The 15,539-nt window shown below is 44.3% G+C and overlaps 1 protein-coding gene across 1 annotated transcript; it reads left to right on the forward strand.

Annotated features, from left to right (window-relative positions):
* The first annotated feature begins 8,100 nt into the window (after positions 1-8,100).
* LOC122901173 lies at positions 8,101-13,282 on the forward strand. Its single transcript, XM_044240656.1, has 3 exons — positions 8,101-8,184; positions 9,690-9,765; positions 11,629-13,282. The coding sequence occupies exon 3, from the start codon at positions 11,719-11,721 to the stop codon at positions 12,718-12,720; it is 1,002 nt and encodes a 333-aa protein (XP_044096591.1). The 5' UTR covers positions 8,101-8,184; positions 9,690-9,765; positions 11,629-11,718; the 3' UTR covers positions 12,721-13,282.
* The last annotated feature ends 2,257 nt before the right edge of the window (positions 13,283-15,539 follow it).

The raw sequence follows: 15,539 nt of genomic DNA on the forward strand, positions 1-15,539 counted from the left end.
TCTTAATATATATATTTTGTGTTATATGTATTTTATACTATATTCTTACAGTAATCTAGAGAAAGATGTTATTAAGAAAGTTACAAGGAGGGGCGCCTGGATGGCTCAGTGGGTTAAGCCTCTGCCTTCGGCTCAGGTCATGATCTCAGGGTCCTGGGATCGAGTCCCGCATCGGGCTCTCTGCTCAGCGGGGAGACTGCTTCCTCCTCTCTCTCTCTCTGCCTGCCTCTCTGTCTACTGTGATCTCTCTCTGTCAAATAAATAAAAATCTTTAAAAAAAAAAAGTTACAAGGAAAATATATTTACAGTGCATATTTCTCAAAATCCACAAATAAGTGGACTTCTGCATAAGCGTTCAACGGTCAACTGTACAACTTACCCAATTTGTGAGTTGCAACAAAAGCAGTGCTTAGAGGATATTTATAGCATTGAAAGCATACATTAGAAAAAAGATCTAAAATCAATAATCTAAGCTTCTATCTCAGGATACTAGAAGAAGAAGAGCAAATTAAATCCAAAATAAGCAGAGGGGCACCTGAATGGCTGTCAGTTAAGCATCTGTCTTCAGCTCAGGTCATGATCCCAGAGTTCTGGGATCGAGTCCTGCATCGGGCTCCTGGCTCTGTGGGACGACTGCTTCTCCCTCTGCCTCTGCCTCACTCTCTCTCTCTCTGCCTCTGATAAATAAATAAAATATTTTTTAAAAAGAAAGCAACAAAAATTAAAACTAAATGAAACAATACAAGAAATCAATAGAGAAATTCAACAAAACCAAGTTAATTCTTTGAAAAGATCAATAAGATTGATAAATTTCCAGTGAGGCAAATTAAAACAAAATGAGAAGACAAATTGCCACAGTCAGAAATGAAAGAAAGACCATGGACATTAAAAGTATAACAAATGAATATTACAAGCAACTCTATGTCCATACATATGACAACCTACAGGAAACAAATTCATTCTTTGTAAGATGCAATCTACCAAAACTCACACAAGAAGTACATAACATGATTACACCCATATGTAAAGAAATGGAATTAATAATCAATAACCTTTTAAAACAGCCCTGGGGCCAGATGGGTTCATTGGTGAATTCTACCAAACATTTAAGGAAGAAATTATACAACTCTCTGTAGTCTCTTCCAGCAAAGGGAATTTTCTAACCCATTCTATGAGGCCAACATTACCTAATACCAAAACCAAAGACATTACAAGAAAACCACAGACCAGTATCTCTAATAAACGTAAATGTGAAAAATCCTAAAAAAGTATATTAATAAATGGAACTCATCTATATATAAAAGGAATTATATACTATTATACTTTTCAAAACAATGTAATCCATGTCATCAATGCCCTAAAGAAGAAGAATCGTATGATCATATCAGTAGATACAGAAAAAAGTGTTTGACAAAGTCCAACACTTACTCATGATAAAAGCTCTCAGCAAACTAGGAATAAAGAGGAACTTCCTCAATTTGACTGAGTAAAGAACATCTACAAAAAACCTCACTGTTTTGGGCTCCTGGGTGGCTCAGTGGGTTAAGCCACTGTCTTTGGCTCAGGTCACGAACTCAGGGTCCTCGGATCGAGTCCCACATCGGGCTCTCTGCTTAGCAGGGGGCCTGCTTCCCCCTCTCTCTCTGCCTTCTGCTCTGCCTACTTGTGATCTCTCTCTCTCTCTCTGTCAAATAAATAAATAAAAAATCTTAAAAAAAAAAAACCTCACTGTTTTGAAAAATTGGTTGCTTTCTCAATTAGATCACGAACAAGGCAAGGATGTCCCCTTTCAGCACAGCTTTTCAACATCATGCTGGAAGTCCCATCTAATGCAATAAACAAGAAAAGGAATAAAAGATTTATAGTTTGGGAAGAAAAGAATAAAACTATTTTCATCCACAGATGACATGATTGTCCAAATGGAAAATTCCGAAGAATCAACAACAATAAAAATCTGGAACTAATAACCAATAATAGCAAAGTTGCAGGATACAAGCTTTATAGAGCAAGAACTAATCTCTTTCCTATATGTCAGAAATGAACAATTGGAATTTGAAATTAAAAACATAATACCGTTTATATTAGTGTAACCACCCCTCAGAACAATGTACTGCTTAAAATATGACCTATGAGAAATTATACTAGTTACCAAGCATGCTTAGATGTAGCCTTAAGAAAAACATGTATTGGCAATAGGCCTCTGGGGGAGAGGACGATCCACATCCTTGAAGTCAAGCAGCTGGGAATGCCCAGCCCACTCAGGGCGGATGGCCACCTGCTTCATTTTACCATTATCTCTCCTTCCCTGGAGAGCACCAGCAGTTAGGCAATCCTTTCATTTGGGCTTGCTCACTGTAGGTCATGTACTACGTCCTCAGACATGTTTTGCCTTTTTTCTTCCATATCTACAAGACTCATGATCAATGTGTAATCTACAACCGCTTCTTTGCTGGTTGTTAGGCACTTTCTAATAAATACGAGACTGAGGAGTTGTTTAGGGAGAGTCTTTCCTACTGTCATCCCCTGCTCCCTTTCTCTTGCAGCTGACTTGTTTGTGCCTCATTCTTCTCCCATGCACCGTCAGGAAGCGGCATATTAGCACCAGAAAGAAAATGAAATACTTAGGTACAAACCTAACAAAATATGTACAAGATCTATAAAAGGAAAACAAAAGACCTCAGATGGAACAAATCAAAGATCTAAATATATGGAGATGACCCATGTTCACTGACAGGAATATATACACTTTTAAGATGTCATTTTGTCCAACTGGATCTTTAGATTCAATGTAATCCCAATAAAAGTCCCAGCAAGTTATTTTATGCATATCGACCAACTGACTCCAAAATTCATATGAAGAGGCAAAAGACAGAATAACCAAAACAATGGCAGAGGAGAAAACAAGACCAGAGTACAAACTCTACCAGAATTGAAGACTTTTGCAAAGCTACAGTAATCAAAGACAGTGTGGGATTGGCGAAAGAACAGACAAATGGATCAAGAACAGGACAGAAAGCCAGAAATAGACCCACACACATATAGCTAACTAATCTTTGACAAGGGAGCAAACACAAATCAATGAAGAAAGGATGGTCTTTTCAACAATGGTGTTGGAACTGGGCATCCACATGCAAGAAACAAATAAATCTAGACACAGACCTTATACTTTTAATAAAAATTAACTCAAAATGGATCATAAGCCTAAACGTAAAGCACAAAACAAACCCCTAGAAGATAACATAGGAGAAAATCTAGGTGACTTTGGTTTTAGCGATGACTTTTTAGATAGAATGGTCAAACATGGCCCATGAAAGAAAAAATTAAGTTGTACTTTATTAAAATTAAAAACCTCTGCTTGGCAAAAGACACTGCAAAAGAATGAAAAAACAAGCCATAGACCAGGAGGAAGTCTTAGCAAAACACATTCCTGCTAAAGGACTGGTATCTAAAACATACACACACACAAAAAATATCTTAAAATTCTCAGCAAGAAAAATTAAAAATGGGCAAAAGATATGAACAGATACCAACCAAAGATAAATAGATGGCAAATAAGGTTATAATAAGATGCTCAGCATATGTTATTAGCAAACTGCAAATTAAAATAACAAACTAGCACTCACACCTCCTCCAGGGGCTAAAATTCACAACACCGACAACATTACTAGACCAACAGGAGCTCTCATTCATTGCTGGTGGGGAGGCACATGCACAGCTACTGTGCAAGATACTTTGGCAGTTCCTTATAATAGTAGACATACTCTTAACCATATGATCCAATAGTCCTCGGTATATAACCATCAAAAGCTTAATCCACACAAAAACTTGCACACAAATGTTAATAGTAGCTTTATTCATAATTTTCAAAACTGGAAGCCAGCAAGATGTCCTTCATTAGGTGAATGGATAAAACAACGATGGAATGTTGTCCAGCCATAAGAAGAAATGAACTATGTATGAAGCCATGAAAAGACATGGAGAAACATGAAAAGCATATTACTTAGTGAAACAACCCAATCTGAAAAAGCCTTTTCAGCATGAAAAAATCACACTGTATGATGCCAAGTATATGGCATTCTGGAAATGGCAAAACTATGAGACAGTAAAAAGATCAGTGGTTTCTGGGGCTTAGGATGTGGGGTGGGGGAGTGACAAAGAGTTGGAACATGGGATTTTTAGGGCAGTGATACAATTCTGTATGATGCGGTAATGATGGACACCTGTCACTGTACATTTGTTAAAACCCATGGAATGTACCAGACAAAGAGTAAAACTCAGTGTAAGCTATGGACTTTAGTTAATAATAATGTGGCAATATTGATTTGTCAGTGACAACAAGTATACCATACTAATACAAGATACAAATAATAGGAGGAACTTGGAGGGAGAGAGATTATTTTTAAATCAGTATTCCTATAAATCTATAGGTGCTCTTAAAAAATTAAATTTATTTTAAAAAATTAAATTTATTAAAACAGAACAGCAGTGTAAAAAATTGAAATTGATTCCATGTTGAGATGACAATATTTTGGATATATCATGGGTTAAAATATGTCACTAAAATTAATCTCACCTGTTTCTGTTTACTTTTTTTAAACGTAGTTCCCAGAAAAAGTTAAATTACATCTGACTTACATTCTATTTTCATTGATCAATGCTGGTCTAGAACCAGGTTCTCATAGCACCAATGGACGAACCCAGTTTTCTACTTAATCTCTGCTTCTAGGCTCTATGGTTTCAGGATCTTTTCTCTCATGCCAGTTCTTTTTACTAATTTTCGTATTAACATTTCATAGTTCTCCATTTATTTGGGGAAGTCATCATAATTCTTCTACATCATATTCTGGCTCCAGTCTTTGCTCTCCACGTGGGGTACCCTGCCTGAGAAACTTCCTCTGGCAACCACTGACAGAGTCAGTTGCTTCTTTGGTCTCAGGAGCACCTCCCACGTTTCTGCCACTCTATTCAGAAAATGCTCCCAGCAGGTCCTCCATGTTCAGTCCTACCTCATGCCGATGACTCCTGCCTTTGTTTTCACTCCATACTTGTGCAATGCCTTTGTATGGCTACATCATATATGTGCACTTGGGTTGATTTCCTGCCTCCTTCACTGCGTTGTGAGCTCCACAAAAGTGATCTGTGTTTCCACCCCTCCCGTTTCCCAAGGTCGGATAGGATTGCATGTGTAAGATCACAAGCTTGGCTTTTAGACATCCATGTTCAAGTTTCAGTCTCCCAGTTTGGCAACTGCGTGGCCTTGAACAAATCACATAACTCTTGTAACCACGTTTCCTCCCATGGAAAATGGGCAGAAGAATAAGAATATTACCAAATAGGATGGTTGGAGTGTCAGTGTTTTATGTTCAGATACCATCAGAGGCACTTTTAGTTTTTAAGTCTGTTTTCAAATTCTTGCAAAATGGGGCCAGCGGACAGCGTGTGGTTTCCAAAGCCAGCAGTAAGTCTGTGACAGTACTCTGGTTTGTTTCAAGTTCCATATCATGAGAAGTGGTTAATGACACTTTCAGCTCAGGAACCTCTATTTTGTCCTTCCCCAGTGATGATTTCTCATGGTTACTCAAACACATTTCATGACTTTTGACAAACGATGAGAATTTAGGTATATGATAAAATATTTGTTAGCAAAGTGTTCTTTTTAGATTTCTCACAGAAAGACACAGCTCAGGCCACCTTTCCTTTATGTTAGGGCAAAGTCTAGTCTTGTCAATAGTTTGTTCCAACCTGATTTGCTATCTTGATTTGTACTTGATTTCTTTTACTTGATTTCCCATCCAAGTACTAACCAGGCCCGACCCTGCTTAGCTTCCGAGATCAGACGAGATGGGGCGCGTTCAGGGTGGTATGGCCGTAGACCTGATTTGCTATCGAAAAAGTTATTTATCTCCCTGACTTAAAGTCTTCATTCCTTGTTTCTCTTATCAGGAAAAAAGAACAATTCAAAGCATGATACTTAAATGAAAAGTACTGTTAGGTCCACATGACGGTCTTTTTTGTTTTATTTTAATTAAGCTGATTCCTTACTTAAAAAGAGGAATTGCATATTTTTTCAAAAAGGAGGCTAGGGACCCTTGAGTGGCTTAGTTGGTTAAGCATCTGCCTGACTCTTGATTTTGGCTCAGGACATGATCTCAAGGTCCTGAGATTGAGCCCTGTATTGGGCTCCACGCTGGGTGTAGAGCCTGCTTAAATTTCTCTCTCTCCCTCTGCACCACCCCCACCCTGCTCATGCTCACTCTCTTGCAAAAAAAAAAAAAAAAAAAAGGCTATATTCAGTTTTCAGGAGGGTAAAATAAGAGATTACCTTTTGGCATTTTTTTTAGAAGATTTTATTTATTTGAGAGAAAGCACACAAGCAGGAGGAACTGCAGAAGAAGAAGGAGAAGCAGGCTTCACACTAAGCAGGGAGCCCAGTGCAGGGCTCAATCACAAGATCCCAGGATCAGGACCTGAGCTGAAGGCAGACAGTTAACTGACTGAGCCACCCAGGTGCCCCTTTCTTTTAGCACTTTACACAGCGCCTGGCTCATAGTCAATGACTACTAGGAACTTGGGGTAGTATGATGCTGTCATGTCACACGTAAATACAAATTTTGGCTGAATTAATTGCAAGTAAGTTTGATATTTGAGTGACATGACATTTTATCAATGTTAAATGGTATCTTGTGAATATTAAAATGTAGGTTGTAATGTAATTCAAGGTTTTGGTATGAAAATCAACAGAAATCACTGTCATGACAATGTCTGAAATTCTTTTGATTTTTGATAAAATACCCATATTTACTTCATAACTGTTTCATTTCTTCTTTTCTAAATGAGTTCAGGGCTGTGGTGTCAAACACAACACTGCATACAGCATATTTGGGGAGGGACAGATTTTATTCTTAGTAAGAAAGAAACCAGGTTCTAATTAATATTTTCTCCTTTCACATTGTAAGAAGTAGAGACATTTCAAGAAATAAAAACAGGACTGGGGTGCTGGGGTGCCTCTGTCCTTGGATGTCTGCCTTCCGTTGGGGCCCAGGGCTCTGGGATGGAGCCCGGCATGGGGGTTTCAGCACAATGGGAAGCCTGCTTCTCCCTCTCCCTCCCCCTGCCTGTGTTCACTTGTGCTCCCTCTCTTGCTTCCTCTCTCTCTCTGTCAAATAAATCTTAAAAAAAAAAAAAAAGAAGAAGAAGAAAAGAAGAAACAATGAGGACTTTATTTGGACATCCACAGCTCAAATATATGGTGACAAGTGTCTTGAATATGCAGAATCATTTCATTAATGTGTGTTTTGACATTGGAGTAACCTGTGCTTCTTCGTCCTTGAGTAATGACCAGTTAGGAACATAATTAAACACGTGGTTGAAAGTAGGCTGAAGAGCTCAGAACCCACAGCAGCAGCATTCAGCTGAGTGATGGTGAGAACGCGGGACCAGGCCACGGGCACACTCACCCGCTCTCTGCCGCTGGGACTGTGCACGCAGGGCCCGCCCCTCCCCCCAGGCCCTGCACCGATTAGATTTCTACGGAAGATACATAATCTATATCTACCCCCGGAAAAAAAAAAATCCAAAAATGACGACGCTGCCGCTGCCTTGGAAGACGCTTTCTCCAGCTGCACCGAGGCGCTGTGCTGTGACACTCTGCCCCGGGGCCCTGCCGTCCGCGGCCACTCGGCGCGGCTCACACCGGGGCCTTCCGCGCGGCCCCACGATGTCTTCACTCCCACCTCACAGTAGTGTCGTTCTGGGACGGTGATGACACACACAAAAGCCTGCGACTGTCTCTGGCTGCCCTAGAAATCGGGCCGAGGCACGCGGAAGGCTCGGCCGTGCAGAGCCGGGGCCCGGGGGAGCGCGGGGGGCGCGGGTCGGAGAACGGAGCCCTCGCAGGAGCGGGGACGAGACGGAGCCCCGCGGGGGGAAGCCGACGCCGTGACGCAGAGCGCGAGGAGGAGAGCGTGCCATCCTCCGAGCTGGCGACCGGAGGGCACCGGCAGAAGACAAGGACGCGGAGGAGCCGCAGCGCGAGGCTCCTCGAGGGGTGGCCGCGGGCGCCGGGCGGGGAGGGCGCCGGGGGGCGCCGGGCGGGGACGGTGACCGACCGGCGGCGCGGACCCCGCCCTCACGCGGCCCCCTGGAGACAGACTCGGAAAGGCTGGATCTGAGCGCGGAAGAACAGTGCGTATTGTTTCCGTCCGTTCTGGGTCAAAGACCGGCGGACGTTCGTTTATCCGGGAAGGAGCGGAGCGCCGGGACGGGTCGCGCAGGCGCACTCCGGTCCCCGAAACGGCCGGCCCCGGGCCTCTCCGGCCTCCGCGGCCCTCGCGGGGCGGCCTGATGGGTGCCCCGCTGGCGGCTCGGGACCGGCTGACGGGACCCACTGAAGGCCGCAGCACGTCTCCCAGCCTGGAGTAAGCTCCCTAACGCTGTCAGGGAGATCATGCAAGAACCTCATGGAAAAGAAAACATGAAAGCAGCAGGAGGAATCTGTTTAAGAAATTAGCTGTACTTACACGGTCATTATAGTCGTGTTTTTTAACCAGTGGATAATGTAAAATCCTCTTTCGCTGCAGAGAGATGTCAGAGAGGGGAGACTGGGTGGCCAGTCGGTTAAGTGGCTGCGTTCGGCTCAGGTTATGATCCTGGGATCCCAGGATCGAATCCGCGTCGGGCTCCCTGCTCAGCAGGGAGTCTGCTTCTCCCTTGGCGCCTCACCCTGCTCTTGTGCTCTGTCTCACTCTCTCAAATAAATAAAATCTTTAAAAAAAAAAAAAAGTCAAGAGAAACAGAATATTTACAACCTAGGTGGTTAAACACAGAACCTATTTACTAACTAAACCCGTTAAGAAATAAGAGTTCTCCGGGATACCTAAATGTGACAGCAAATTTCTCCGCTGTATTTTTCTGCATTAAAGTAAAAAACAAAAACAAAAAAATCTTTCCTGCCATCAAATTATTTTATTGGCTATCTAAAATATAAACGTTTGACAAGAATTATGAAATGTTACAGTTAACTGTTGTTAGAAATTAATGATAGCTTATACTATTTATAATTTTATGCCTAACTGAACTTAAAAAGAACTTACCAGCTTTGAGAACTTACTCTCTCATCAAAGGTATGGTTTTTTTTTTTTTAAAGATTTTATTTATTTGACAGAGAGAGATCACAAGTAGGCAGAAAGGCAAGGAAAGAGAGAGAGAGAGGAGGAAGCAGGCTCCCTGCCGAGCAGAGAGCCTGATGTGGGACTGGATCCCAGGACCCTGAGATCATGACCTGAGCTGAAGGCAGAGGCTTAACCCACTGAGCCACCCAGGTGCCCCAAAGGTATGGTTCTTTGTTCTACCAACAATTATACAAACTGTGGTTTGTGGAATTTGAATCAGTAACTCAGACTCCCCTCTCCAGTGTCAAAAGTATTTCTGTTAGTCTCAACCTCAAACTCAATATGATTCTTTGTTCATACTTTTATCAGAGAGCAGTCCTTCCTTGTTTCAAGGAAAGCTACAAGTTAGCCATAGTCCTGCCCATTGGCACAGAGAAATGCCTCTTGCTATTAAAAAGCATATGACAAGCGGGTGAACAGTAAGTCCCAAATCAACTCCCTTCCTCATTTCACATGAGGGCCATGTTTCCTGAAACCTTTCTCCAAATCCTAGTGCAATTTCTCTTTTTAATCTTCCAGATTGGCCTGGGCCAAAAACACTCAGGACCCTCGGATTGCAGTGGGTTCCCAGTCCCCACTAGAAAAGAAGATTAAGGTGAGGAAATAATTTGCCGTGAACTTTGGAGCCAGTAATACCATCATAAAAAGTTTATCCCCGAGGTAGAAAGGGCCCGAGTGTTTCAAGCCAGAGTGCCTTGTCCGTTAGGCTTGGCTCCAACTGGACAACACTGGATAAGACAAACATCACTTGTATCCCCATAGGGCTGGGGCACGTGAGGGACATGGACACTAAACAAATTGTGATAAGGGTCATGAAAGATGGGAATTTTTTTTTTTTTTTGCTTGAATACATGGAAGGTCTGAGGAAGTAACATTTAAGCTAAAACCTACAGATTATGTACGTTAAGTACTGTAGAGTTGCTGGGATGTGTGTTTGGGAGTATATGAAGGAAAACCTGTGAAAATACTCGGATGGCAATGAGAATATGGTTTTCGAGGAACGGAAGAGTTGGGGTGGCCACAGCAGAGTGGGCAAGCAGTCCAGCTGAGAGGTAGTCAGAAGCCAAATTATAAAAGCCATACTGGGATTTGGGATTTTCTCCTAAAAGCAACAGGACACTATTCTAAGGTTTCAATGTAGGGAAGGGACCTGCTCAGGTTTCTGTGATACAAAGACCCGCCCAGTTGCTGTGTCCATGGTCTGATGGGGCTGGGAGGCAGAGAGAGAGAGAAGCGTGGATTCAGGGAAGCTAGTTAGGCTGCTACCCTACGGTGGGGGCATTTTGAAGTTAGTAGGGACAGGACTGAGAAGGGGAAAAGAGAAGGAAACACTTCGGAAGAAGAGCCGAGTGGAGATCGCGTCTAGGGGTGAAGTTGAGAGGTGAGTACTGGGCAGTCTTGTGTGTCTCGATGGTCTCACTCATCTCTCCTTGCCCCCTCTAGAGCAGTCCCCGATACAGGGTAGGTCACCTGTTGAGTGATTGAGACTGTCCATGCCCAAGAAAGTCTAAATGAGACTATGCTCATCTTTAGTGACAATTTCTGTTGTATTTTCTTACATTATATTCAAAAGACAGAACCAGCAAAGTAGGTGGAAGGGCGTGGCCATAGACTGAAGGGCTATTCAGTCACCTGGGAGTATTCAGCTACTGGCTGTGTTGCAGTCTAGGGTGATCCAAGATAGCCTTGGTCACATGCCCTTGGCCACAGTCTGGAAGCCAGAGGAGTAAAGTACTCAACTCTGTAAAATGCTGCTGAAGTCAAGTATGACAGGGACAGAGACAGGACCACTGAATTTCTTGCTGTGGAGATGCTTCACAATCTAGATGGGAGCAGTCTCGCGGCAGTCGGGGCCTGGAAATCCACCCGAGGAGGACCAGGGGGGAACTGGGAGGTGGGAGAAGAGAGGGTTTCTCGGTGTCTGCTTCATGGCACATGGTAGAAAGGAGCCAAGATGGGATGTGTGGCAAAGGAAACACTTTCCTTTTCGGTTTAAAGATGATAGAGATACTGGAACATATTTTTATGCTGACAGGAGGGAGCCAGTACAGGGGAAATTTTGATGAAGCAGGAAAGAGAATTTGGTAATTGCTAATTGAAGTTCCTGAAGCTTCACAAGGACAGGTGGGAGAACTGGCCTTTGATAGAGAAAGGGGCACCGCTTCCATTGTAAAGGCAGAGTCCGGGGTCGATGCACGGTGGTGGTTCTGGCACCAGGAAGAGGAGGGCGTTCCTGACTCTGTGCTTCTGCGTTCTCAAGGAAGCCTCAGGTGAATTCGTGAAGGGGACCCTGGGGGAAGGGAGTGTGGGAGGTTTGGAGAGAAAGCCAGGGAACATGGCTAGGAGACCCCTGACCAGGGACATGGTGTCAGAGGGCCAAGACACTCTGTGATCTCTGTCATGGCCTGCAACGAAGGACATCCAACTTAAAAACCTTCTAATCCTTCCCTCTGACAAGAGTTTAGGTGGTGTCCATTCTTCAAAAGTGAGGAAATTTTTGCTCCGAAAGTCTCAGCAGGAGAATGAAACCCTTCATCAGCTCAAAGCCATGTCTTTTGACTTCCAGTTTGCCAAAGCAGGGGAGTACTACTACCGACGGCATCAGGCAACGACGCTGGGAAAAGCATGGAGACCCACGACGGCGCCAAGGTGGGAAATTAAAATAGAGAGACAGAGACCACAAGGTGACAAAACAGGAGATGCTAAAAAATGGGACTACTTAGTGTCTGAGAGGGAGCTGGACCACATAGAGAAGCACATCTACCGAGCCAAACGAGCCAGAGGCCTCCGAGACCGCAAGTACCGGCTCCTCCCTCAAAGGGTTCCAAGTGACACGGCCATCCCCAAAATACTAAGCCCAGGGAAGGAGGAGAAGACTGCAGCTGTCCAGAAAACCCACAAAACGAAGACCAAAAAGCACAGGGCGGCCTGGGCAAAGGAACAGATCAGGGGACACCAGGATCGAATGAATCGGGGGCGAGAGCTCACAGAGCAGAGAAGCAAGAGACTGTGCCGGGAGGGTCTCTGCTCCCGCTCCTCCCCTCCACAGGCCTGCAACACACAAGGAGGAAGAGAAGGAATTCGAACGGGTCACAGCCTACCTGATTGCCCAGCCTCACCAGGAAGCACTCATAAAAGTGACCATCCTCACGGAAAAGTCCAGAAAGGAGGAAAACGTAAAAAAGCCACTCTGACGAGAGCTCTTGAGTATGCCACCGTTTTTGAGACGCCAACTAAAAAAAAAGGAAGTTTAAGTTATTTTATGGACGATTCTATTTCTTTCACAGGCCGGCATCCTTTGACAACTGTCAGCGCAGTAAAGTCCCATAACCCCCGAATTGCGTTTCTAAGTCTGTTTGCATCAAACTTGGGGTCGGGGGAGTTAAACCAAGTGTTTGTTTCACCTCTCTGCATGATTATCCCGAAACTTAGTGACTTAAAACGACCACTATTTTGTTGTATCTCCCAATTCCATAACAGGAATTCAGACAGAGCTCAGCTGGGCAGTTTTTCTTCCCTGTCCTGCACTGCCAGAGCTGCTTGGGGATGATCAGGTGACAGTTGGACAAGAGGGTACAGGCCTCGTGCCCCTGGGGTTGACTAGAAGGCTGGGTTTAGCTGGTCCCAGTCCTGTCTCCTCTCTCCATGTGGTTTCTGACCTTATTTCACTGTGACCAGGCTCCAGTGACCTGTCAGACACCACAAGATTTCTTGTGACCGAGCATCCGCAGTCCCAGAACATCACTTCTGCCATATTCTGCTGCTCAAACATGTCACCAAGATCAATCCAGACTGGGGGGCAGTGGGCTGGGTGGGGGGGAGACCCTTCCTCTCAAAGAAACTTGCAGCGAGCTTTTAATCCACTCCTGCAAGGCTCTGAAAAGTCCATCACACGCGTCCATCCTTGTTTATCCTTTCCACTGTCTTTTATGTTAATACTACTCATAAACATGAAACAAGTATTTTTATACAAAGAAACCAACAAGTCCATAGCTCCTGGAGTGATCTTGACTGAAGGGACCTGGCTCCCTCCCTGGAAAAGTAAATAACAGATCGAGGGTTTAAAAGCCTGTTGTAGGGGCGCCTGGGTGGCTCAGTGGGTTAAGCCGCTGCCTTCGGCTCGGGTCGTGATCTCAGGGTCCTGGGATCGAGCCCGCATCGGGCTCTCTGCTTGGCGGGGAGCCTGCTTCCTCCTCTCTCTCTGCCTGCCTCTCTGCCTGCTTGTGATCTCTCTGTCAAATAAATAAATAAAATCTTTTAAAAAAAAAAATCTAAAAAAAAAAAGCCTGTTGCAGACATGACTGGGTGGCTCAGTTGGTTAAGCCACTGCCTTTGGCTGATGATGCTGGAGTCCCAGGATGGAGTCCTGCATCAGGCTCCCTGCTCAGCAGGGAGTCTGCTTCTCCCTCTGACCTCTCCCCTCTCAAGCTCCCTCTCTCTCTCTCAAATAAATACATAAAATCTTTCAAAAGAAAGAAATAAAAGCCTGTTGCAATTATGCTGACAACACATTGTCTTGTATACTCCAGTGCACCTAAAATTTTATAGGATGTTGGAAGCCTAAACCCTAGCTTGGAGAGAGACCCAAGACTCTGGGATTTAGCCCTTCAAGGAGCTTACAATCTACTTGGAGAGAACAGAAGTCAAAGCAGCACATGCCCAGTTCTGCGCTATGAAACACTGAATGGAGAATACGGACTACAGAGTAGGGCAGCTTATGGGCAATGCCAGCCTGAGAATACCCACCCTGGGTGAGAAGTGCTTGGGCACAGCAGTTAGGACAGGAAGGCCTGGACCCAAACTGGGCATTGTCAGCACAGAAGTAAGGCACACCTGGGCCCTGGAGGAACTCCACTGGGCAACAGATGCAAACGTGACAAGCACAAAAAGGGTAACAGATAAGAATGAGGTGCTGTTAGAACACAGAGTTCAGCAGGAAATAAAAGACTTTGGGGACGTTATATGTGTTTGATATTTAAAGGATAACATGTATTCTTTTTTTTTTTCTTATTCAGAAGTTTATAATTTTTTTTTAAGTAGGTTTATGCCCAACATAGGGCTTGAACTCACCACCCCAACATCGACCCTGAGATCAAGTGTTTGATCCAAGTGTCACATGCTCTCCCTACTAAGCCAGCCAGGGGCGTCTCTTATTCAGAAGTTTGAAGAAAGTGGCCCCTAATCTCCCTGCCCAGAGAACTTCAATTGATACTTTTTTTTTTTTTGAGATTTATTTACTTGAAAGAGAGAGTGAGAGAGCATGAGCATGGGGAGGGGCAGAGGGAGAAGCAGACTCTGCTGAGGAGGGAGCGTGACTCCAGGCTCCAGCCCAGGACCCTGGGATCATGATCTGAGCCAAAGGTAGATGCTTAACTGACTAGCCACCCAGGCGCCCCAGTATTTTTAAAATAATGAAAAAGGACATGGTTAGAAAACTCAAATAATTATAGGAAGGTACAAAATGCCAAGTGACACCTAGGCCACTTTGGTTTGTCAAAGGTCATCACTCTTTTTTTAAGTTTTACTCTAAATCTTTTTTTAAGATTTATTTGAGAGAGAAAAGCACAAGTGGGAGGGGCAGAGAGAGAAGGAGAAGAGAATCTCAAGCAGACGCCACACAGAGCGTGGAGCCCAACATGGGTCTCGATCTCATGACCTGCACTGAAACCAAGAGTCAGACGCTCAACTGACTGAGCCACTCAGGCGCCTGCTACATTTCTGACATGAGCAGAGTTTGTAGCAAGCAGAAGGCAGGCCAATGAAAGCACAAGAGGAAGCAACTAAACATGTGTGCTTGAAAAACTGTAATGTCTAGGCCAGTGTGTGATTCCATTACTGTGAAATGTCCAGAATAGGCAACTTCTGTCAGAAGGTAGGTTATCGGTTGGGGCTAAGGGGTGAGGAGGCGGATGTGGAAGGGTGACAGAATGTTCTGGGGTATGAAAGAATGTTCTCCATCAGGCTGTGATGGTTACAGAGCCCTGTGAACAGACTGAGGCAACAATGAATTATTCGCTTTAAGTGGGTGAGTGGCACGGAATGTGAAGTTCATCGAGATGGAAGAGAAAGCCCGAGTCTTTGGGGGTTGTTGAGCCTGGGTGGAGGCAAGGAGCCCGATCACCTAAGGCCTCCATGGGTCTGCAAGCTGAGGTGTCTCAAGCCTTGGAGGCAGTGGGGAGTCACTGAGAACTGACAAGTGGCTTTGAAGTTGTGGAGGGGACACGAAGAGCAGATAGGAAGCGGGGGACACCAGACAGGAGTCTGTGGCAGAAATCTGCGTGGGATGGAGAGAATCAAGACACCAGATGGAATATCATGACCAATTAAGTAGGGGCTATAAGGGAAAAGGGAAAAGAAATCCTAGTTTCT

Source organism: Neovison vison, chromosome 2 (assembly GCF_020171115.1).
Source record: "Neovison vison isolate M4711 chromosome 2, ASM_NN_V1, whole genome shotgun sequence".
Lineage (NCBI taxonomy): Eukaryota > Metazoa > Chordata > Mammalia > Carnivora > Mustelidae > Neogale > Neogale vison.

Bases quoted from the DNA above. Each gene is read 5' to 3' on its own strand.
- LOC122901173 (XM_044240656.1), top strand. From the start codon at position 11,719: ATGTCTTTTGACTTCCAGTTTGCCAAAGCAGGGGAGTACTACTACCGA.